At 53.3% G+C, this 21,803-nt stretch overlaps 5 protein-coding genes across 5 annotated transcripts; 3 read left to right on the top strand and 2 right to left on the bottom strand.

Annotated features, from left to right (window-relative positions):
- Nucleotides 1-923: 923 nt before the first annotated feature.
- SAPIO_CDS10455 (Vacuolar amino acid transporter 3) lies at nucleotides 924-3,307 on the top strand (the record flags this gene model as incomplete). The annotated part of the gene is made up of 2 exons (XM_016784038.1): nucleotides 924-3,056; nucleotides 3,137-3,307. The coding sequence occupies 2 exons, from the start codon at nucleotides 924-926 to the stop codon at nucleotides 3,305-3,307; spliced, it is 2,304 nt and encodes a 767-aa protein (XP_016638870.1).
- An 865-nt stretch (nucleotides 3,308-4,172) lies between these two features.
- SAPIO_CDS10454 (Tannase and feruloyl esterase) lies at nucleotides 4,173-5,875 on the top strand (the record flags this gene model as incomplete). Its single annotated transcript, XM_016784037.1, has 3 exons — nucleotides 4,173-4,646; nucleotides 4,701-5,450; nucleotides 5,546-5,875. The coding sequence occupies 3 exons, from the start codon at nucleotides 4,173-4,175 to the stop codon at nucleotides 5,873-5,875; spliced, it is 1,554 nt and encodes a 517-aa protein (XP_016638869.1).
- A 322-nt stretch (nucleotides 5,876-6,197) lies between these two features.
- SAPIO_CDS10453 (uncharacterized protein) lies at nucleotides 6,198-7,387 on the top strand (the record flags this gene model as incomplete). The annotated part of the gene is made up of 2 exons (XM_016784036.1): nucleotides 6,198-6,458; nucleotides 6,686-7,387. The coding sequence occupies 2 exons, from the start codon at nucleotides 6,198-6,200 to the stop codon at nucleotides 7,385-7,387; spliced, it is 963 nt and encodes a 320-aa protein (XP_016638868.1).
- A 716-nt stretch (nucleotides 7,388-8,103) lies between these two features.
- SAPIO_CDS10452 (Glucose-methanol-choline oxidoreductase) lies at nucleotides 8,104-12,695 on the bottom strand (the record flags this gene model as incomplete). The annotated part of the gene is made up of 7 exons (XM_016784035.1): nucleotides 8,104-8,650; nucleotides 8,736-10,487; nucleotides 10,552-10,741; nucleotides 10,813-11,144; nucleotides 11,207-11,765; nucleotides 11,834-11,950; nucleotides 12,029-12,695. The coding sequence occupies 7 exons, from the start codon at nucleotides 12,693-12,695 to the stop codon at nucleotides 8,104-8,106; spliced, it is 4,164 nt and encodes a 1,387-aa protein (XP_016638867.1).
- Nucleotides 12,696-18,241: 5,546 nt separating this feature from the next.
- On the bottom strand, nucleotides 18,242-20,008 carry SAPIO_CDS10451 (uncharacterized protein; the record flags this gene model as incomplete). The annotated part of the gene is made up of 5 exons (XM_016784034.1): nucleotides 18,242-19,029; nucleotides 19,091-19,351; nucleotides 19,468-19,517; nucleotides 19,593-19,818; nucleotides 19,927-20,008. The coding sequence occupies 5 exons, from the start codon at nucleotides 20,006-20,008 to the stop codon at nucleotides 18,242-18,244; spliced, it is 1,407 nt and encodes a 468-aa protein (XP_016638866.1).
- Between the last annotated feature and the right edge of the window lie 1,795 nt (nucleotides 20,009-21,803).

Raw genomic sequence — 21,803 nt, 5'->3', positions numbered from 1 at the left:
TTTGGTCAGCAGACCCGGAACACCATCAGCGGGGACTTGGACCAGGTTTGTACCAAAGATAGGGCCCTGATTCGTTCGTCGATCGCAGCTCACACTCTGGTCTCCCCTGTGCCTGCCTCTCGCGGCTCTCGCCCCCCACGGTAAAGCCAAGGTTCAGTGCCGATTCATGTTCCCAGCCAGCCTCAGCGAGACCTTCCCAGTCCGGTTCCCTGCCCTAGCAAGAAGCACGGACAAGGCAGAAGTGAACATTGAAAGTACTCGTGCTGACTTAGATCTTTAAGGTAACGATGCCCGATCTTAAAGAGAAGGTATCCTCAAGTTTCTCAACGAAATCCGTCATCTTCGTTCTCTCTCTTTTTTTGTGCCCGACATGACTCTTTGTCCTTCAATTGAATTGTCTCGTGCTTTTTTCATCTAAACTCTAGATCTCTGCCGTCTTCGGAGGCCAATCCCGCCCGCCGATCGGCGGAGTCTTAATATTTCGGACCTAATTCATCAACTGCCACTACGCACACAACAATTGCGCTAGGCCTTCAAGTTTAGCCACCCGGTTCCTTATCTCCAAAATAATACTTCTTACGCTTGCGGTCGGAAGAGCCGATCGCTTAAGTCCAGGTCCCCCAAGTTACCATCTCTCCTCAAAACTAAAACCCGCCCCTCTTAGCGCCCCTTTGCGAGGCAGCGAAACCGATTAACTTTCTGACCTTTCCAATTGTTCTTCATTCCCCCAAACCTGCACCGCCTTTCAACTCCCTCCCTCCCAAAACTCTCCTGTGATTCGTTTGTCCGGTGTTGACTTTTTAATCCTATCCCCTCCTTCGCCTCACTTCTTGCTCTGGCTTTCTTTTTTTCTTCAACCTCTTTTAACCGCCCCCGCTCCTCCTTCTCGACACTCGCCCTCTTGCTACGGGTGACGCGACGCAATGTCTTCCACACCCCGACAACCGCCGGATTTCCCCTTATCGGCGTCTCCTGCTTCTAATAGAGGTCTGGCACCCAGCGTAGCGTCATCCGTCCCTCGTGCTTCCTCGATCGCTCGATTAGCGTCTCCCGTCCCAGCGCTCGGAACATCTCCTGCGTTATCGCATAGCTCCGTACCTCGGGGTAGCAACAATGGTGGTACGAATACAAACGGACAGCAAACAGGTGGCCCTGCGCCCTTAGCAGGTGCCGGCACGAGCATGTCCGGACCTGGAGTATCGGCCCTCGCGGCGGCGTTATCCAACTCCGTTGGAACGTCACCCCCGAGGTTCGGTACACCATCCAGCCGCGCTGCGCAGGGTGACCCGACATTACGAGCGAACTCCCCCGCTCCCAGCAACATCCCGCCGTCCGCGACGCCCACGAACTACGGGTCGTTCGACAACAGGTCTCGTCCCGTAGCTTACGAGGACCACGAGGTAGTCAAGCGACATCTGGTTCAGCCCACCGACGCGGCCTCCGATACATCTTCGGGACAACATGCTACCAAGGGCAAGCAGCCTGCTGATAGTGCCGCGGACGCCTCGGCCGACGACGAAGAGTTTTCGAGCTTACGGTTACAAGGTGGCGACATTACGAGAGGCATCTACAAGTGGACCCAAGATGCCGAGACGCGGAGTAAAGTGCAGAGGAGCCAGAGTTTCGTGCAACCACGGCCGTTGCCCGAGAGCGAGGTGCTGGATATTAAGAACATGAAGGTCCCCGGAGGCTTCCGGCGCGATTACATCCGGAGAACGGCCGAGGATCAGCAGGGCGCGTTGGGTCGCGAGGAAGCGGGCGAGGCGAGTGGTCAGCCACCGAGGCTGTTTACGACGAGCTTCCTGGAATTTTTGACGCTGTATGGTCACTTTGCCGGTGAAGAGCTTGAGGAGGATGACGAGGTTTTGCTCCCCGGGGAGTACTTCTCTTCGGGTGCTGAGGATGGCGGTTACTTTGGGGACGAGGAAAGCGAGTCCGATCGGGAACCGATGGAGGATAGCGCTCTGCTGACGCCGTCGCGTCGCAAGAGAAGGAGAAAGGAGAGAGGAGGCAGCGGGAAAAACTCACCCATGGGAGCGGCGTTATTATTGCTCAAGTCGTTTGTCGGAACCGGCGTGCTCTTCCTCCCCAGGGCCTACCTCAACGGCGGCATGCTTTTTAGCAACCTCGTCCTTCTCTTTGTTGCAGCCCTGAGCTACTACTGCTTCGTGCTGCTCGTGTCTGTCCGGCTCAAGATTGACGGCTCTTTCGGTGATCTCGGCGGTATTCTCTTCGGCGGGTGGTTCCGGAAGCTGATTCTATTCTCGATCGTTATCAGCCAGATTGGATTCGTATCGGCCTACATCGTCTTCACGTCGGAGAACCTGCGCGCCGTCATCTTGGCCGTGTCGGACTGCAAGAACCACGTACCCATAACGTGGCTCATCATCCTGCAGATGATCATCTTCCTCCCCTTCTCGCTCCTCCGCGACATCGGCAAGCTCGGCTTCACCGCCCTCGTCGCCGACGCCTTCATCCTCGTCGGGCTCGCCTACCTCCTCTACTACGACATCCTGACGCTCAACGCCAACGGCGTGGCCGACATTATCCAGTTCAACCAGAACGACTGGACGCTCTTCATCGGCACGGCCATCTTCACCTTTGAGGGTATCGGCCTCATCATCCCCATCCAGGAATCCATGAAGCACCCGCAGAAATTCCCCCGCGTCATGTTCGCCGTCATGATCATCATCACCACCCTCTTCGTGACCATGGGCGCCGTCTCCTACGCCGCCTACGGCTCCAAGACCGAGACTGTCGTGCTGCTCAACCTGCCGCAGGATAGCAAGCTTGTCAACGCCACGCAGTTTTTATACTCGGTCGCCATCCTGCTTTCGACGCCGCTGCAGCTGTTCCCCGCCATCAAGATTTCGGAAAATGCCCTCTTTACCAAGAGCGGGAAGTATAACCCTTACATCAAGTGGCAGAAGAATATCTTTCGGTTCTTCCTTGTTACGGCGTGTACGTTGATTGCGTGGGGTGGTGCGGATGATTTGGATAAGTTTGTGGCGTTGGTGGGGAACTTTGCGTGCATCCCGCTGGTTTACATCTACCCGGTAAGTTAAAAACTGTGCCCTTTTCAATTTTCTTTTTTCTCTCCCCTTACTATCAGAACGGGGCCCTAACGTTTTCACAGCCTATGCTGCATTATAGAGCCGTAGCGAAGAGTCGGGCGTGGAAGATCTCGGACATCGTACTCGGCGTGTTTGGTCTCGTGGCTATGGTGTACGCGACTACCTTGACAGTTATCAGCTGGGCCAGGGCGCCGTCTGGTCCTACACTTCCGGGATACTGTGATGGGAGATAGAATGGGGAGAAATGGATTCAGAGTGGATAGACTTGATCGGACGAATGCTTCTTAGAGCCGAGACTTAGAGAATGGGTGTTGGGTTTTTGGGAGATTTTGGACGGTTTTGGGAATTCCCTGTCCCGTCGCCAGAGGGGACTTGACATGGTCGAGAAAGGCCATTTCCTTTTTTTTTTTTTCTTTTTTCTTTTAGACCACGGTTTCTTTTCCCTTCCCCTGTCGTTGTGTATGTTATTTTCTTACGCTGGATCTTGGGTTTCTTTTCTTTTCTTTTTTTTTTTTTTTTTTTTTTTTTTTTCTTTTCTTTCTTTGCTTGGCCGGGCATCGGGCAACCTTGTATCTAGCATTTCGCATCCTGGTTGTGGGCATCATTAGAGTAAGACGGGGGGAAAGGAAAGAGAACATCTTGAACCTTGAGTTGAAGTTGAGAACGATAGTGATAGTGACAGAAATGATGATGATTGGTGTAAGTGTCAGCTCCGCCCGAGAACTACACCCCTTGGTAAATATTGGCGAGGATCCGGCCGAAGGATTCACGGATCCTACGGCATGGGCAGGAGCCAATTAGAACTACCTCAAAGTCGCTCTCCGGCCGGGCTAAAAGAGGAGCTTGAGGGTTGCGAGCACTTCTCCTCCACCATGGTAGTAGCGTATTGTCCGTCCATGCCGTCTACCATGTAGTGTCCCACGACAATAGCCAGGAGCGTGCAAGATGAGCACGATGTCAGCGCCTCTAAGCTGGAAGAAGTTGGACGGCTGGAAACTACTTAAATCCCCTGGATATACCACGTCTCATCCCTAGTCCGCAAAGCTAGCTTCTCACCGATGAACATTGTTTCTAGAGCTCTGGTAATCAACTTAAACCATGGCGACACAGTTGGAAGCAGCTTGCATCCCAGCAACCTTTAGCAACCTCACCCTCTTCGGAGCCGAGATACTCACTCTCGAAGCGACCCTCGTCACAAACCACAGCGCCTCCGTTCCCTCAGCAGTGCGGTTCACCCAGCCATCCATCGAAGTACAGAATGCTACTTTCTGCAACATCACCGTCTCGTATACCCACCCCGGGCAGGGCGACAACATCATCGTTGAAACTTGGCTCCCCGTAGACGCGTGGAACGGCCGGTTTCAGGCCGTGGGCGGCGGCGGCTGGGTCGCGGGCCGGTATGATCCGTCGTACAGCGCTATGAGCGGAGCCGTAGGTGATGGGTACGCGACGATCACGACGGATGCGGGGCTCGGGGGCGCTGAGGATGCGGGTCCTTGGGCGTTGGTGAGTCCTGGGAATGTGAATCTGTATAATCTGCAGAATCTTGCGTCAGTGTCTCTCGAAGACGAGGTAAGTTCTTCGTTCTTTAGGTCGAAAATATGTTTTTTCTCATTCAAGTCACAGGCCATTCTCGGCAAGCTCCTTATCAAGTCCTACTATGGTCGTGGCCCAGACTTCTCCTACTGGAACGGCTGCTCGCAAGGCGGCCGGCAAGGACTCATGCTAGCTCAGCGGTATCCCACGGCCTACGACGGGATCGCGGCCGTTGCTCCCGGAATCCAGTGGACGGATTTCTTCCCCAGCATGTACTGGCCGCAGCAGTTTATGAACATGTTGGGCGAATATCCTCATGCCTGCGAGCTGGAAGCCATCACGAATGCTGCCGTTTCGTTTTGTGACGATCTCGATGGGATTGTTGATGGTGTTATTGGCGAGGTTGATGCTTGCCTGGATGGCTTTGACCCTTTTGAGCTGGTTGGTTCGACGATTCAATGTTCGCAAGAGAATCGAACACTCGAGGTTAGCTCAACCGCGGCTGCCGTGGTTAACGCAACCTGGCGCGGGATGCGGAACGCGCAGGGCGTGCAGACCTGGCCGGGCCTGAATCCAGGTACGGACCTAACAGCCGCCGTCGCGATCACGAACTGTACCACGGAGACCTGCGTGGGCGTACCTCTCCCGATTGCCGTGGAGTGGCTGTCGCTGTTCGTTTCGCGGGGTCCGGAGGTGGACTTGGGCGGTTTGACGCATGCTGAGTTTGACCGGCTGGCGCATCAGAGTGGCCAGAAGTATAGATCCATTATCGGGACTGATGATCCTGACTTGTCTGCATTTCGGAAAGCTGGTGGCAAGCTCGTCACCGCCCACGGTCTTGTAAGTAACTGATTATTCTCCCCTCCCCCCCCCGTCCCCCCAAGTCATACACCCCAGTTTTACCATGCGAGGAGAAGTCTCTAACGCCGAGATAGATCGATCAACTTCTTCCCCCGAAGGGCACTGCTATGTACTACAACAAAGTCTCGGCGCTCTCTCCGGACGTGCGTGACTTCTATCGCCACTTTGAAGTCCCTGGAATGGGTCACTGTGCTGGAGGACCAAGCGGAGAGCCGACCAGTCTATTCAACCAGCTTCGAGCGTGGGTCGAGAACGGGACTGCGCTAGAGCAAACACCTGTCAAGGTCCAGGATACGGAAGGCGTTGTTCATGATCGCATATTGTGCCCCTATCCTCAGAAGACGGTCTTGAAAAGGGGCTGCAAGTCCCCGGGAAAGGGGCATTGCTGGTCGTGTAGCAGTTGATGTTTCCTTAGGTATACTGCTTAACGAAGCTATGGAATATATGACAGGTCTACGTCATGCCATTCTTTTTGAATTGTTTTTTTTTTCTTTTTTTTTTCATTAATTTTCTCTCCGCTTCGTTTCATATAATTCGCTTTCTTAACTTTCTTGTGGGCATGGCGAAGCTGGAAATTGAAGTCGCGATGTTAATTTTGGAGGCGAGTTTAAATCTGTAAAAAAGGATGCTTAGTAAGAGACTTGACAAATTTCAACGTCTTCATCAAACTTCTTTCATCTCAGGTCATTTTTCATAAGTGACATCTCGTCTCAAACAAGTCCAATCATGAACCCACGGCCTCTCATCCGCCTCAGACCCTCCCCGCGGTCTCGCAGCCTCCTCCAACCATCTACATACGCCTCCTTCCACACAACGACGCATCGTAGCCAACCACGGCAACCACCCTCCTCATCCTCGACCCGGACGTTTCCCACCGTAGAAGAATGTCCCGCCCCGACGTGTGAGTGCTCGCCCGCGCCAGATCTAGAAATCGACCGCAAGAGTAAGCTGGCGGGGGTTTTTGTCCCTTACGTTGAGCAGGTCCTCGTATGTACGGGGAGAGATGATTGGGCGAGTCGTGTGGAGGAGGATGAAGGGGCGGATCGAGGGGGAGAGGTTCTACGGGGATTTAAGAGGCTCTTTGGTCGAGGAGGGAAATTCGCAGATGTAATAAACTCTCTTCTTTTTCAAACCCCCCCTTCAAGTTACATTAAAAACGAACCGTGCAGAATCCCAGGCTAACCAAATCGTACCGATGGCCCCCCCCTTACCAGCCCTACCACAACATCACCTTCCTAGCCTCCTCATTCCCCTCATCCCCCGGCCCTAATCCATCAGCTTACCTCCTCCCTTCCTTCACTTACATCCCCTCCATCGCCCCCTCTCCAACTTCTCTCACACACCTCTCCAAATCCCTCCTCCTCCCCGAAACCCTCCACCCAATCCACGCCTCCCTCCCTCCCGAGTCTCGCGCCCATCTAACGCGCGACCCTTCCCTTGGAGGCACGGTCCCTTCTGTCCCCGTTAGCGATGTCATGATTCTCATCTGCGGTCACGGCTCACGCGATCTACGCTGCGGCGTTATGGGGCCTCTCCTTCGTGAGGAATTCCGGCGGGTGCTCTCCCGCGAGGACGGCATTTCTCTCGTGGAAGATGATCATCCCCCTTCTGAACCGGCAGAGGCGGCAAAGGGGGATAGTGCGCGCATGACGGCGAGGGTAGGCCTAATCTCTCACATCGGAGGCCACAAGTTCGCCGGAAACGTCATCGTCTACGTCCCCCCCGGTGCGACGATCGAAGACGAGGTTGTGGGCTCAAGGAGGAAACATCCGCTTGCTGGGTGCGGGGTGTGGTATGGGAGGGTAGGACCGGAGAATGTGGAGGGAATCGTGAGGGAGACGGTGAAAGGGGGGAATGTGATTTTGGAGCATTTTCGCGGTGGGTTGGATGCTGAGAGGAGGATTTTGAGGGTGTGACCACCAGCCGAAGGGAACATGAACATATTGTAGAGCATTAGACTTGGAGGGTGTGTACGAATAGAGCCCGGACCCAGTGTGGTCCTCTGTACAGATCTTTGCATTATAGAAAGGAAGCACACCTGTCGACATCAAATCCCACTTGGCGCCTAGTTGAGCACGAGGACAAGATTAAAGGGTTCTATACACCCAAGGGCCCAACACTCCGTTTTGCCCCCGTGTTCCATGATCTTGCGCAGCGTTGAGATTCCCTCCTCACAGAGGAGGAAGGAACCTGAACCCCCCCTCTCCTCTCGCTCCTTCCCGGCTCCCTCCCTCCGAGAAATCTAGCTCATTTATACTATATATATGAGGTTAGGGCGACAAACGACCAGCCGAGCAGCTCAAGCACTTGCCAATGCGATGTGGTCTAGCCAACCCAAGCGCTCACAAAGCTAGAAAACCGCCCCGGACTGTTTTCGTAGGATGCGCGTGTTCGACACAAACTACCCTCGTTTTGCTAATTTTTTTTTTTTTTTTTCCTTTCTTCCCCCCCCCCCCCCCCCCCCCCCCCCAAAAAAAAAACACATTCCAAACATCGGAGACAGCCTTGCGAATACTGCCTGTTAGGTAGGGAAATTCTTTCATCGTCTATCTGAACCCTTCGAATGTGGTATCAATCTAGCAGAATCATCTATAGACTTCCCTCCTTCCTTCATAGACAACCCTCGAAACAGCTAGTACAACAACTCCCCATTAAATACCATCTTCGAAAACTTATCCTTCGGCTCAACGAACTTATACTCCCTCCCCCTCACCACCCGATCCATCTCCTCCCTCAACATGGGATACACATCCCTCCACGCATCCTTGCCCATGAATCCATCAAGATGGCCGTATCCAGGGACGACCACCCTCCTATACATGACCTCAGAGTCCGCATCCTCTCTTGCCTCTCCCTTGTTCCCCATCACTGAAGCACCATCCTCCCCATCTCCTCCCACAGACCCGTCCATCCCAAACGTCTCACACAAGATCGAATACGTCCTCTCCGTCGCCGCCTGCGAAAGCACCGCATTATCCGCGCCGACGAAGAACAAAAACGGCACGCCGCGCAGCCGGGCGACGTTCTTGGCGGTGTCGAGGTGCTCGTAGCCTTGGTTCATGACGTGGCCTTCTCGGCCCTGGCGCATGAGGAGGTTCATGAGCGTCATGTTGACGCCGCCGAAGAAGCGGTCGATTTGCCTGTGGGTTGCTTCGTTGAGGTTGCGGTGGTTCCAGCAGCTGCGGGCATGTTAGCCGGATCAAAATAAAAAAGAAAAAAAAAAAAAGGAAGAGGAATACAATGGACGGGAGGGTGGTTTCTTACCGCCCAAAGACAAGAGAGCTACGATGGCAGCTTGCATTATTGCAAACCTCCTTCATGGGATCGGGGTAGAATCTCAAAAGCTGGTTCGCAACCCGCTGCACGACAGCATCACCGGTCCCGGTCGTAATGTTGTACCAGTTCCCTGCAACCTTCTTGTACAGCCGATCAAGCGGGATGGGCCCGGCCGTCGCCTTAGCCATGTTCGCCGGCCCCCAGACCGGGTTCATGAACACCTGCGAGCACGTCACGCCCGAGATCCACTCCGCGGGTATGTCGCCCTCGAGCATGCCCGCCGACAGCGCCACGCTACCCATGCAGTGTGCGAGGATGTAGACTTTATTACCGGGGTTGATCGAGGCCGGCTCGGGGTGGTTGGTGCGGATGTAATCGATGCATGCGCGCAGGTCGAGACGGCAGTCGTACGTCGTGTGATCATTCTGCGCCACTATAAGCTGCCCGATGCGGTGAACCGAGACGAAGACTCGGTAGCCCGCTCGAGTGAGGTAGTTGACCATGTTGTACGGGATCGTCGGCAAGGCGTAGATCTGGTGGTCGACGGCCGCTCCTGGGACGAGGAAGACGTTGCGCGTAGGTATGTCCGGATTCGTAGACTCCCACATGTGCATGCGAGTCTTCACCTGGTCGTCGGCGACGATGACGTACGACCTATCCGGCGGCGTGTCGTTTATATAGCCGTCATATGTGGCCAGGGGATATTGTAGCGGCGCAAATGGCCCTAGGAAGTGCTGTAAACTCGTTCGGCTGAAGTAGTGCACGAAACTGCCAACGCTCCAAGCTTTCTTGAGGAAAGTATCTCCCGTCGGAGCCAGGGTCCGCAGCTGTTGTCTGAAGTCCTCGGGTTCAATGTTCAGAATACCTTTGGCAATAACGTCTCCCCTCCGCCAACCTCGAGGATCATCGGCAGCAGCACCCTCGGGCCAGCGCGTGATGGTGACGTAGAGGGTGCTCGTCGCCTTCCAAAACTCCTTCACCGAGAGACCAACCGACGAATCGACAACCTTGTACCCGTGGAAATGGAGGAGACGCCGATCCGTGCCGCGCATGTCAAAGTCGTACGTCAAGTTCCTCGTGCAGGATGATTTCTGGTCCACGACGAGAAGGTTAAACCCTCCACGCTGCACCATGAAAGGCGACCCTTCGAGAACAGGGCAGACAAACGTGCCGGTGAGCATGGCTGGGTGGTCCGGTCTGCTGACGAGACTTTTCGTGTCAAAGGACTGCACACTGAGGAAGAAGCGCGCGCTCTCACACATTGATTTCGCTGTTTTGTACGCTCTCTCATACGTCTCCCTCTTGTTGGATGTAAGTGTGCCCTGTCGGTTCCTGTGTATAAACCCGGACATGACCTCTGTGAAGCCCAGTCCCGGAGCCCTCATCGCCTTGGCAATCGAAATAACGGAGGCCACCTGCTTTATCTCCTGCCGCTCAATAAGTTCGTCTTGTTCTGATTTTGTGTCGGTGAACGGGTGCGCCGGTTCTCCTAGGAGGTCGAGAATACCGTTTCGGTCGTCCTGTATCACGAGGCCGTGCTTCTCGGCGTAGAGATCAACGTTTCGCTCCGCGAGTGCTGTAATAGTGGCCAACGGGTTTACTCCGAGCGAAGCAGGAATGATGGCGCCATCCATGACAATAAGGCCCGAGTGCGTCTCGCTTCCGGTGCCCTTGAAGAGCTCGCCCTTGTGGTTCGTAGCACCAGTCAGGCCCGTACCATCGCGAGCCATGCAAGCGCCACTACCCTTGTCAGCAAAAAAGAAATCGCACTTCGAGAACTAATAGACGAGACCGCTAGGCTTACCCGATCGGATGGACTGTAATCTGCTGCTTGCCCATAAGCGCATAAAATGGGTTCTGCACAAACGTACCCCCGACTTTCGATGTGGCCTTCTCGAGGATCCTGTTAATCTTCTTCACTTGATCTCTGCGGCTAATCCCATGGAAGTCCAGGATCGGTTTGTCGTCCTTCAGAGTCAATTTCGCTCGACTGCCTACAAAGTGAAGAATAGTGTAAGCTTATCCATGGAAGTCAAAAACCACAGAGCAAGAATAAAGGACTTACTGTCGTGAGACATGACAAGGTAAACTTGCGTATTCTCCAGTGCTCTCCTCTGTCCGAACACGAAACTTCCTAGTATCGCCGCTCCCGACTTTACCTGATCGAGGAGACCGCCTCCTCCCATGAGCACAGACTGATGAGACTGCGTTTCGAGCATCGCCTGCAAGAAAGGCGCCAAGGCACTTGGAATGGCGCCCTCCTCAATGACATAGCCATCGAGGGGATTGGAGTGGCCATGCCGATTGTCGATTATAGAATTGATGGTCGGGCCGATGGGATTATATGGATCGGGGTAGTCCTTGCCAATGGCATTGGCCTCGTAGTTGGTGTTGTATCTAGATTCCAGTTAGTATTTCATTGATATCTTCCAGTTCCTATTCAGCCTTGGCCCACTTACCCAAAAGCTAACATGTCCCCATTCCCGCTCATCCCTTGCCCAACCCTCTCACTCAGCTCTAATCCCATCTGCCTGCTCCTCAACAAAATCTCTGTCGTCCCAATGCTCCCCGCCCCGAAAAACACGCACTTCTTCGCATGCACCCACATCAGATCCCCGTGAAAGTGCTTCTTAAACACATCCCTCTTCCGCCCATGCCAGGCGAAAAAGACAATGTACCCGCCCTCGGGTCCCGTGCACTCCTGGACGTATCGCACCTCGCACTCGCAAAACATCTCGGCTCCCCAGTTCCACGCATCGGCGAGGTACGTCACCAGCGTCGTCGTCTTCGATCCGTCGTTGAGGCCCGTGGCATCTTGGCCCGTTAGCGCCGAGGGGTTCATTTCGACACCGCAGCTGTTGGGGCCGTTGTGGAAGCGAGTCGTCTGCGGGACGAGCCGAAACTTGTCCTTCATGCCTATGGCTTCGGCTTGGCGCTCGAAGAGCTTAACCTTGGAGAGTTCAGGCCAATCGTCAGGGTAGGTTGTCGGTTCGAGGACCTGCTCGACCTTCTCGTAGTCTAGAGGGAACGCGCCAGAAGTTAGAACATGTTCGAGCATGTTAGGGAGGAAGTCTAGAAGAACTTACATTGATCTAGAGACTCTGGATTCTTTCTAATCTCTTCAGGCCAAGGTGGAGAGCGCAGCGTTTCGTGATCCGTTCTAAGGAACACATTGGCATTCATCAAACTCGTACCGCCAAGACCTATTTTTAAAAAAGAACATGCCATTCAACACACACGCCGGCTAGCTTAAATGCGAGTTTTTGGGCTCTAAAACTTACCATTTCCAACTACTGCATTGATTCCCTTCCCCATAATAAGATGATACATCCCCGTTGGGTCCCCTCTATCCACAGGAACCCCCGGCGCGTTCTCGGGCGAAAACTCCCCGGAAACGTGCAAATTCTTGAGCCCGTCAATCGGTCCAGCCGGATACTCACCGGGCCACCTCTCCTTTCCCCGCTCCAGCACGCAAACGGACGCTCGGCCGTCGGGCCCCACAGACCGTGCAAGTCTCGATGCCGCAACGGCACCGCCGTATCCGGATCCGATGATGACGTAGTCGTAGCTATTCCGCATGAGCTCCACGGGCCTAGAGATCCTCGGGTATATTTCATCGCCGGAGTCGGTATAGCTGTGTATATGCTGCCTTGTGCGTGGGTGCCGTGGCTCGCTGGCCTCTTGTTCGAAAGTCTTCTCTCCGGGGTGAAGTAACTCCTCGAACTCTTCAAATTCTTCGTCTAGTTCATCGAGGACTTGTGCCGTGCAGTCCTTGGAACCTGCCAGAGACTGGGGCCGCTCTTCGGGGGTCTGCAGGCCAGAGGATCGGGAGCGGTATCCGTTCGGTTTCGGGGCACTGGCCCCATAGCCCAAGGGAAAGAAGCTTTGATCTACATCGGTGCAGAGAGGAGGGCTCGCCATGGGGCAGGGTGGAAGGGAGATCGACATTCTGTCAGGGTCGATGCTAGCTACGAACCCACTCCAGTGCCTTCAGGTCTTATGTCTACTTTCTAAAAGATGTGTAAGGTCTATAAGAGCAGTAAAGACAATATAAAACACGGGGCACCAGTGCAAGCGAGGAAATAACGTAAAACGTTTTCACAAAAACAAAGGGAAAGAGTCGTAACATAAATAAGCAGATAGCCAACTGGAGTAATGGCTAGAAGACCTCCCTCCACTCTATTCTCTCTTTCGCCAAAAGTCTTATACAGACCAAAACAGAATAAAGAATAAGCTTGGGGGCCGCGGAAGGCAGTGCGAGTGGCTGACCCGGCGGCAGGGGGGGAGCGGGTGCACCAATAGATTACAGCAGGATGCATGAGACAAGGAACCATTTTGAATGGTGTACTTCCGCATATATTGCAGACAGGCACAGGGCGAAAGTATCGGGTTGACCATCCTCTTTTCCTTTCTTTAAGACGACACTGCAGCCACGCATGCAGAACATGGAACTACAAAAGAGAGGGGGCCATCCTTGGCAGCCCCCACCACCTTTGCCCAAGAGGGCTGGACGATAGGACTCTTCGAATCCGAGATCGGGAGGTGGTCTCAAGAAAAACAGCTCAGCATCGCAGCCTCATCCCGGTCGAGGACAAGGTAAAGAGCGGCACTGAGTGGTCAGCGCGCCAACACGACGGGACACCAGCTCCGATCAGTGCCGCTTGGCGCTCTCTTTCCACACTTACATGCATCCATGAGCTCATGGTTTCTTCCAGTCTCATCGGGGTAGCGTAGCGTACCAGACTAAGAACGGATTTTAACAGCAGGAAAACACGAAGTTCCATTCCTTCTCCCTGCATCCCAAACCCAACATGGCTTTCGGGGAGAAGCGAGAAAACAAGACCAGGGACTCGGGCAGGGGTGCCATTTCGTGGTGGGGGGAGAATGGCACCGTGGCGGTTACTCTCGCTTGATACTCTACCACTTCCTTCGTAGTGGCACAGTTCGGCTAAGCGGGAAGGAAGAGGGCTGAAGCTACGAAGTAACCCAGGGGATGAGGGAATGCGGAATAAAGGGGGTCAGGCCGCTCCTTGCCCCTGGTCTTAACATCCTCCACGCCCATTGAACGGCCACACTCGTGTAAGTGTCGACACATGTACGCCGTATTTCGGATTTCAGGCAGCCAGCGTGTCGGCTTGAGAAAAGCCCTCACCCCCCAAATAGATTCCAGGCGAGTGCCTTATCGTTGTATCTGGTGCGGCGTTGGTCATTCCTGGAGAAAACATGAAGTCTCTGATCGGTCGAAAACTCGGCTCATTTTCTCAAAGGAGAGACCGGCCCGTGAGAGTACGAACGGAAACAGGAGAAACAGGTCATCGATCAGAAGCAGAAATATCATATCGCCCATCCTTGGTCGTTGGTTGGACGCCTTGGAGGGCATTTTCTTGGTTACCAGTCAGCCGATGACTCTCATCTTACGGGCGCTGCTTACGCCGCCGGGTTTCCCAACGAAGGATGGATGCGCTCGGCTTGCTGACATGGGGGGGCGGGTATCTCAGAATCGCTAGTTCCGGGTGGCTGTGGAAACGCAAACGGAGTAAGAATTGTTGCGCAACTTTAGCTTCCTCGGAGCGGATGGCAGAAATTGGAGTGAGAATTGGGGCAGAAGAAGCCTCATGCTGGCTGTGCATAGTGGAGTAGGTTCATCGGAACGGGATGAGACGGCTCGTGTTAAACCATCCATTTTCTTTTTTCAGGAAGTTTCTGAAAAAGGAACCACTTGATGCTGCACGAACTCCACAGAACAAGTACAATTGCTGTTGTGACTTTGGGCTGGTGTTGCTCTGCATCAATAATACAACCGTAGGTGCAGGAGGAGAGTAGTCTCAATCTCGGTAAGGCCGCATCAGTGTCCTCCTTCTACCTTAATCCAGTTCAGTTGAGGGAGGGGAAGTCCTTGATTTTTCAGTACCCGGGTATCGCGAGTTGTCAATCGGGGGGGATTGCGGTAGGCAGCCGGTCCAAGTCTTGATTGGGGGGCACCTGTTCCTGGAGGGAAGCTTATGCAGGACGCCGGCCCTGTTATTGGTCTGAAAACGGGATGACTCGGCACAACCGGAGTCGAGCTGAATGCTAAGATATCAGGTTTGGTTTCGAGGCTCGACACCAACGTATGATTGGCCCGCAGCGCAACGGTCTGGAGGGACCCAGGTTCTATTCTTGGCAAAGAAGAAGCCACATCTGTGGCGGTAGCAAGGGCCCCCAAGGAAAATGCAAGGAAGCACTTAACAGCGAAACTCAGCCGATGTAACCTAACGATAATCGCAGAAGGCACGAGCTTCTCACAACCCACGTCCACTGGACGTTCCAAGTCCGAACGACGAGTAATAACCCTTCCCTCCTTCAAACTGCAGACCATACCACGCTAATGATGCCTTGATGGCTGGCAGTGCTGGGATACCAACCGGGGTTTTTGGCCATTTGAGAGATTTGCCAAGGGCATCATGCAGGTTTATCAATGTCTAGTATTCCGATAATCGGCCAGTCTCGTCCTATCCAGAGCGCGAGAAAGATCTACGAGAGACAAGGGTTAGCGAAAACCAGACGTCGAAGTCGGTTTACTCAATGCGGCCTGAGAGGATGGACGGTAAGTAATGAGGAGGATTGCACTAATTTGAGAATTGGTGCCCGCCGACCACGCCATCTTTGCCTCCTAGGATCACATCTCCATGACGCCGAGGATGGATGGATGGAGGAAAAAAATCAAGTAAAAATAGGATTGATCGACAGAATTGGTGCGACCATAGGGTGAGAGTTGGAGAGTCCGAAACAGTGAAAACAAGATCAATCCATACCCCGTCACACTTGCCTACTATAAGGCTGGGGAAATGGAGTCCTGCAGGGGCCCGACCCGACTACAGTTCCTTGATAAAATAGGATGAAGAATTACCAAACGTCCGGGCAGTAGCACCGTTGCCGTCTCGCCACGCTCTAGAGTGCGGAGCAGTACCGCGGCGGAATAGAACACGGCACAAGCATAAGACCTCGAAGACCGAGTGGCATTGCCTCGCAGAAGGTTAGCGGCGACCCGCCAAGGACGACATTTAATCCCTTGCAGGAAAACGTGGGGATAGATTGCAAACCTCGCTCCCCTATCCACGCCGAGCCGCATGCCGGTCGCCGTGCGGTGTGCTATGGCGGAATGATGGCCATTGGAGCGGAGTCCTGCAGGCCCACCAGCCACCGCCTCGAATCCTTCTTTGTCAGGTGAAAGTGATCGTCCTTGGTTGCACGGAGGAGCGCTGCGTGCCACCCAACATTATTTATGGAATATTCTAATCTAGGAAGCGAGACGGCTGAACTAATCTCCGATGGGGAAAGGAAGGGAATGGGAAGAGAAGAGAAATCGTCTTTGGCCACGTCAGGCCTTCTCATCGTCAAATCAGAGCTCTGTCAGCCATACCCTATCCAAGACTTGAGCACCACGAGACAGCAGTCGCTCCGAAGGCGTTCCGAGGGTGATACCAAGACACGTTGGACCTACAATGAAGCATAAAATTGCCCTGGTTTGTAAGGATCAGCAGTTATTAAAGGGCTCTTCTTTATAAATATCAAGGTGGATGGGTAAATACGACGGCTTCGGAGTGGCTGATGAAGTACCGGGTTACAAGCGTCGTTGAGCATCCCGCCTTCCTCGCGGTGAACGGATCGCAGGCATTTATTTGATACATATTAACCAGTTAACCAGTTAACCAGTTATAGAAAGTGCTACTGCCATCCATTAGGAAATCACCCCCACCGTGGGGGATGGAGGAGGGGAAGTCCGCTCTAATCGCACGCCGAATCAGCGATTCGAGACTGTCGTCGTGGCTCATTCCTGGACGAATCTCCTCATTTACATACTCCATACTCCGCAGTTCCTATGAAACTACGGAGTAGAATCCAGGAGGCAACAGCGTGAGGACTAAAGGACAAATGTCACCCCACAGCCATAGCGAGTGGAATGCTCCTGCCCAAATTACTGCCTTGATCTGAAGACTTGGACCAGGCGACTTCCGCACCAAGATGAAGTCACTGGCGAACTTGAAGATTATCATTTGAAGTCGTTGCCCTCAAACTCCGTTCAATATCCCCACATGTCTCCCCACAAAATGGCCATGTTACGTTTTGACCGAGTCAATCCCTAGATTAGATAGCGTCAGGACGCGGGGTAGTGGGATCCCCACGCTCCTGCCTTGATTTCCCCATCAGACCCATATCATCAGTATCATTTCAAAGGTGCGACTACAATCCAATGCTTCATATGGAAAATTCAGGCTACTGCGTCGTCTACGGAGTACACCTACAAGGTCTGCTTGCGATCGACTTGCGGTCTTTCTCGCCAGTGTTTCTCGCCAGTGTACAGCAAACCCAGCGGATGCATGCTTCCAGGCGTCTGAGACGAGCGCTTGTCGTCTCATGGACGTAAATAAAAATCTCCCGTCCTTTCCAGCTCGTCAACTTTTGGCGCGTAATTATTAACGTTTGGTGTGTTTTATAAAGACAGCGCACTTTATAAACTACGTTATCGTTTATCTCGAACCCATAAGCTCCCATACCCTGAGCTACGTCAATGACCAAGCTGCACTGGAGGGCCCCTTTAGACCCTGATCCGAAAGCGTGCCAGGACATGACTTCAGCTCATGCATCATCTGATCTTCGCCCTGCCGTCGCATCAACCCGCTGATTTCGTTGAACCCTCTCCTTTTTTCCAGTTGTCCCTGAACCCACTTCGGGACGGCCCCTGCCTGCTCAAGCCCACCCCCGTACGTCATCCTTCGGAACTAGCCGAAAGCCAGCAATGCCATCAAAAAATGGCATCTCACGATAATGGCTTGTATTACATCGATCAAGAAATTCCTCACCCCAGCAGGATAACATTTTCGGGAAAGGGCCTTGTCTCCCATATTCCACGAAATATAACCTCATCCTTGTTTTTCAAACGCCTCCCTCGTATCTGTGTGTTAAGCGAAGTCGAGCGGACAATTCCCACTTCGTGAGCTCATATAGCCTTCGCCAACACCCTGCACTACACACCTCGCAAGTGTGATACGTTTCTAGTTGTCCAAAATATAGATTGCACGAGAAGAGGGATCATTGAAATAATAAAATCAATATTCTATGTTCGCTAAGGTATCCGCCAATGAAGTGTACTCCGCTCCGGTTCCCAAAGGTTATGTACAACAAGATAGATACCCACTTGTAAAGAAAAAACCAGGCATCCAAAAAGAAAAGTAACCCAAGCAAATGCGTATCCAGCGGAAAGATGAGAATCCCAAGCCAATGACAAATTCGTTAAAACAGAGAGAAAAGAAAAGGAAAAAAATGGGTCATGGAACTTTCATGATCTTTGCATCGTCAAGAAGATGACCCGACATTCTGCTCCAGGCAGCGAGGGTTTTGATCGTGAACCCTACATTGCTTCCTTGTCACATTAACTGGCGAGGCCCGATTTTAACTCGGGTCTTGCCATCCTCCCCACACGCCCCCAGCTTTTTGATCGTGGGGAAATACATTTACTGGACGCTCTTGGCCCACCAGTCACCCTGGTCGTGCATGGCCTGAGCGACCTTGATGAAGCCAGCAATGTTGGAACCGGCGACGAGCGAGGGGAGCTCGCCCTCCTTGGAGGCGACGTACTTCTGAGCGGTAGCAACACCGTTATCGAAGGCATTCTTCATGATAGTCTTGAGCTTGTCGTCGACCTCCTGGGCAGACCAGGCGAGACGGCGGCTGTTCTGGGCCATCTCGAGACCAGAAACGGCGACACCACCGCAGTTAGCGGCCTTTCCGGGGGCGTACCAGAGGGCGTTGGGCCCGTTCTCGGCACGGTGAGCCTCGAAAACGTCGATGGCCTCCTGGGTGGATCCCATGTTGGAGCCCTCGGCGAGGATGTAGCAGCCGTTCTCGATCAAGTGGACGGCCTCCTCCTTGCTGACCTCGTTCTGGGTGGCGCAGGGGAGGGCGATGTCGACCTTGCCGACGTGGGTCCAGGGGCGGACGCCAGCGATGTACTTGGTCCTGCCGTTGGACTCGAACTCGACGATGGGGCGGCGATCCGCCTTGAGCGCGATGATGGTGTGGATATCTTCCTCGGTGAAGGATCCCTCGCCGTCGATGATGACGGTACCCTTGGAGTCGGAGAGGGAGAGGACGGTGGCGCCGAGCTCGAGGCACTTGAGGGCGGCGTACTGGGCGACGTTACCGGAGCCGGAGATGGCGACGCGCTTGCCGGCCATGGAGCCCTTACCAAGGTGCTCGAGCATGAGGTCGACGTAGTAGACGAGACCGTAGCCAGTAGCCTCTGTAGAGAGAAAAATTGTTAGTTGACTGGATTTCACATGGATTTTCTTTTGACAACTTACCAGGTCGGATCAGAGAACCACCCCAGGTAAGACCCTTGCCGGTGAGGACACCTTCGAATCGGTTGCGCTCCCTGCGGTAGCAGCCGAAGAGGTAGCCAATTTCTCGGCCACCAACACCAATATCACCAGCGGGAACGTCGGTATCAGCACCAATGTGCTTGCTGAGCTCGTGCATGAAGGCAACGCAGAATCGTCGGATCTCGCTGTCGCTCTTGCCCTTGGGGTCGAAATCGGCACCACCCTTACCACCACCCATGTTCACTGTTGGATCGCCACCATTAGCCTCATGTCTCCAAGTCATGAGATTTCACAGAAAATAATTTTTCTCGCCAAAAACCCATGTATTCAAAAACAGTCGATTGCAGGTTGACACTTACAGCCAGTGAGGGCATTCTTGAAGATCTGCTCAAAACCAAGGAACTTGAGACTGTTACATAAAAACACGGTCAGCCAGCGAAACTCTAAGTCTGTGAGGTATCGGGAGTCTTCGATGGCAACTCACATGGACAAGTTGACGGTGGGATGGAATCGGAGACCACCCTTGTAAGGACCAAGGGCAGAGTTGAACTGAACACGGTAGCCGCGGTTGACCTGGAGAACGCCGTTATCGTCCTCCCAGACGACACGGAACTGGATGACACGCTCGGGGATGGAGGCGACCTTTAGCGCGACACGGTACTCGGGGTGCTGTTCGAAGAGGGTGGAGTTCTCGAGGGTGCTCGCGAGCTCTATATTTAGGAAAGCCAAATTGTTAATTCCCTGATCTCCTTATATTGCCCCCTTCCTTCTACTTCTAGGTGAAACTCGGGACCAGGCGAGAGGGGAGAATGCCATACCATTGTAAGCCTGCTGGAACTCGGGCTCGGCAGGAATGGCGGGCACGGCCGCGGGCTCATATGCAGAAGTGGGCACACACATATTGAATACGGTTTGGTTGTTAGAGGGGAAGAGTCGAGAGGCTCGAATCAGGATGTATTAATAGCTGGTGGAGGGAGGCTTGGAAGGAAGATGTTTTCGCTTCTGCCAAGAAAGCTTCTTTTGGTCTCCGAAAGTAGAGGATGTGGGGTGGGTATCAAATCGAGAAAAGAGCAGAAGACTTTTGTGGATGAGGAAGAAGTGAAGCGGAAGAGGCGAAGAGGAGGAGGAGATGGGAGGGGAGAAGATCTCTTTATACCTCATGATGGACTCTCCAGACTGAATCGAACTACGAAACAGGGACTAAAGACTTGTTCTCTCCTACCCACGCCCATGCCGCGGGAGGGCAACACGGCGCGCCGTCTACGGAGGAGCAAGGGACTACACTAGGCCGTTTACTTTCATAGTGGGCTGGAGATAAGCTCCTGGTAGGGGAGGGGTGGATGAGACAGGGAGGGGGTGTGGGCGGGAGGGGCGAAAAAACTAAAAATCCACATCGGCGCAAACGTCGGTCTCTCAGAGTGAAGAAATTATTACCAGAATGAATTGTGTGTGCGAAGTGTGTGAGTGTATCTGTCTGGGGCGGCGTCTGGTCCTCCTCTTTGGAAATGCTAACGCGGAGGCGAATCAGAAAACCTGAGGTCTTCGGCCCCGCCATGATGGGTTTGCGACTGTCCAAAAAAGCGACCTTGTTTTTGGGGGACAAAAATTTATTAAACCCCCACTAAAAAGGACCTAGTCCAATGTCGGCCAGGCGAACTGAGAAAAAAGAAGGCTCGAAGAGCAGGGGGGTCATTATACTACAACGATATTGATTGGATCAATTAGTTTTCCCATCAGGAAACTTGAAGAAAAGGACGCAGCTTCAATGTCCTTTCGATATCAAGAAAAAAGCTGTGACTAGTAAATATTATGAACAAGCCGGAAAATGCACCTGTCAATGGGCCGATCGTGGTGTTGCTCTGCAGGGAAGTGCCGTGGATGATTAGCAGTTTTCCGTCAGCCCCGTTCCTTTGTCGAGCAGGAGTGTTTGAGTGTTTGGCGGGGTGGTGTGCCTGTGTCGTGTTTTGAAGCGACGGCGACGTGGGCTGTTTCCTCCGAGGGCAGACAAAAAAGTAATCTGGAGCGAGACAAGAAGCGATGCAGATTGGGCTGGGACGGAGACGAGGGAAAAAAAATCAAAAATAGAAAAGGAGCGATTTCATTCGTCCAAGGCCAAGGGTCTGAGGATAGCAAGCATCATGACAGCAAGTTATTAGTACAAGGCTTTTAAAAGCCCTTCTTTCTACTCGCTGGCGGTCCTCATGTCCGTTTCCAGGCTGCGGCAATGCGGAGATAAAATCGGAGCTTTGCCTTTTGGATGGGTTGATTCCCTGCAGATGATAGTCGCTGCTTGCGCTGCGTAGCGTGTGCTCCCTGTAACATTGAACTTTTCCGGGCTTGGCTAGGGAAGCCTGGGGGAGGATCACTTTGCTGCAGCCACGCCCCATTGTCACTGACTCACTCCCCTCGTCTCGCTTTCGTCCATCTATTGTTGCTGCCCTTTTTACCCACTCTGGCTCACTTTGCCCATGAGCATTACTACTTCTGCTAGTTCTATAGAGCCACTTTATACTTTCAGGTAATACAGCTAATATAACCACTTTTCGCGCACTCCCCGTCTTCCGATATCTTTCCTAACTGGGCAGTGGTTCGCATGTGCACGTACGTCATCGGTACATCAACTGCCAGGGCCAAATGGAGGCTGTTCGGCTGTCTCTTTTTATTTAGAGATGTGTACACTACACCCCCCGCTATC

The sequence above is a fragment of the Scedosporium apiospermum genome (genome assembly GCF_000732125.1).
Source record: "Scedosporium apiospermum strain IHEM 14462 chromosome Unknown SEQ_SAPIO_0165, whole genome shotgun sequence".
In the NCBI taxonomy this organism is placed as follows: Eukaryota; Fungi; Ascomycota; class Sordariomycetes; order Microascales; family Microascaceae; genus Scedosporium; species Scedosporium apiospermum.
The sequence above is the reverse complement of the archived record's forward strand: the minus strand, read 5'-3'. Positions and strand labels throughout refer to the sequence as shown.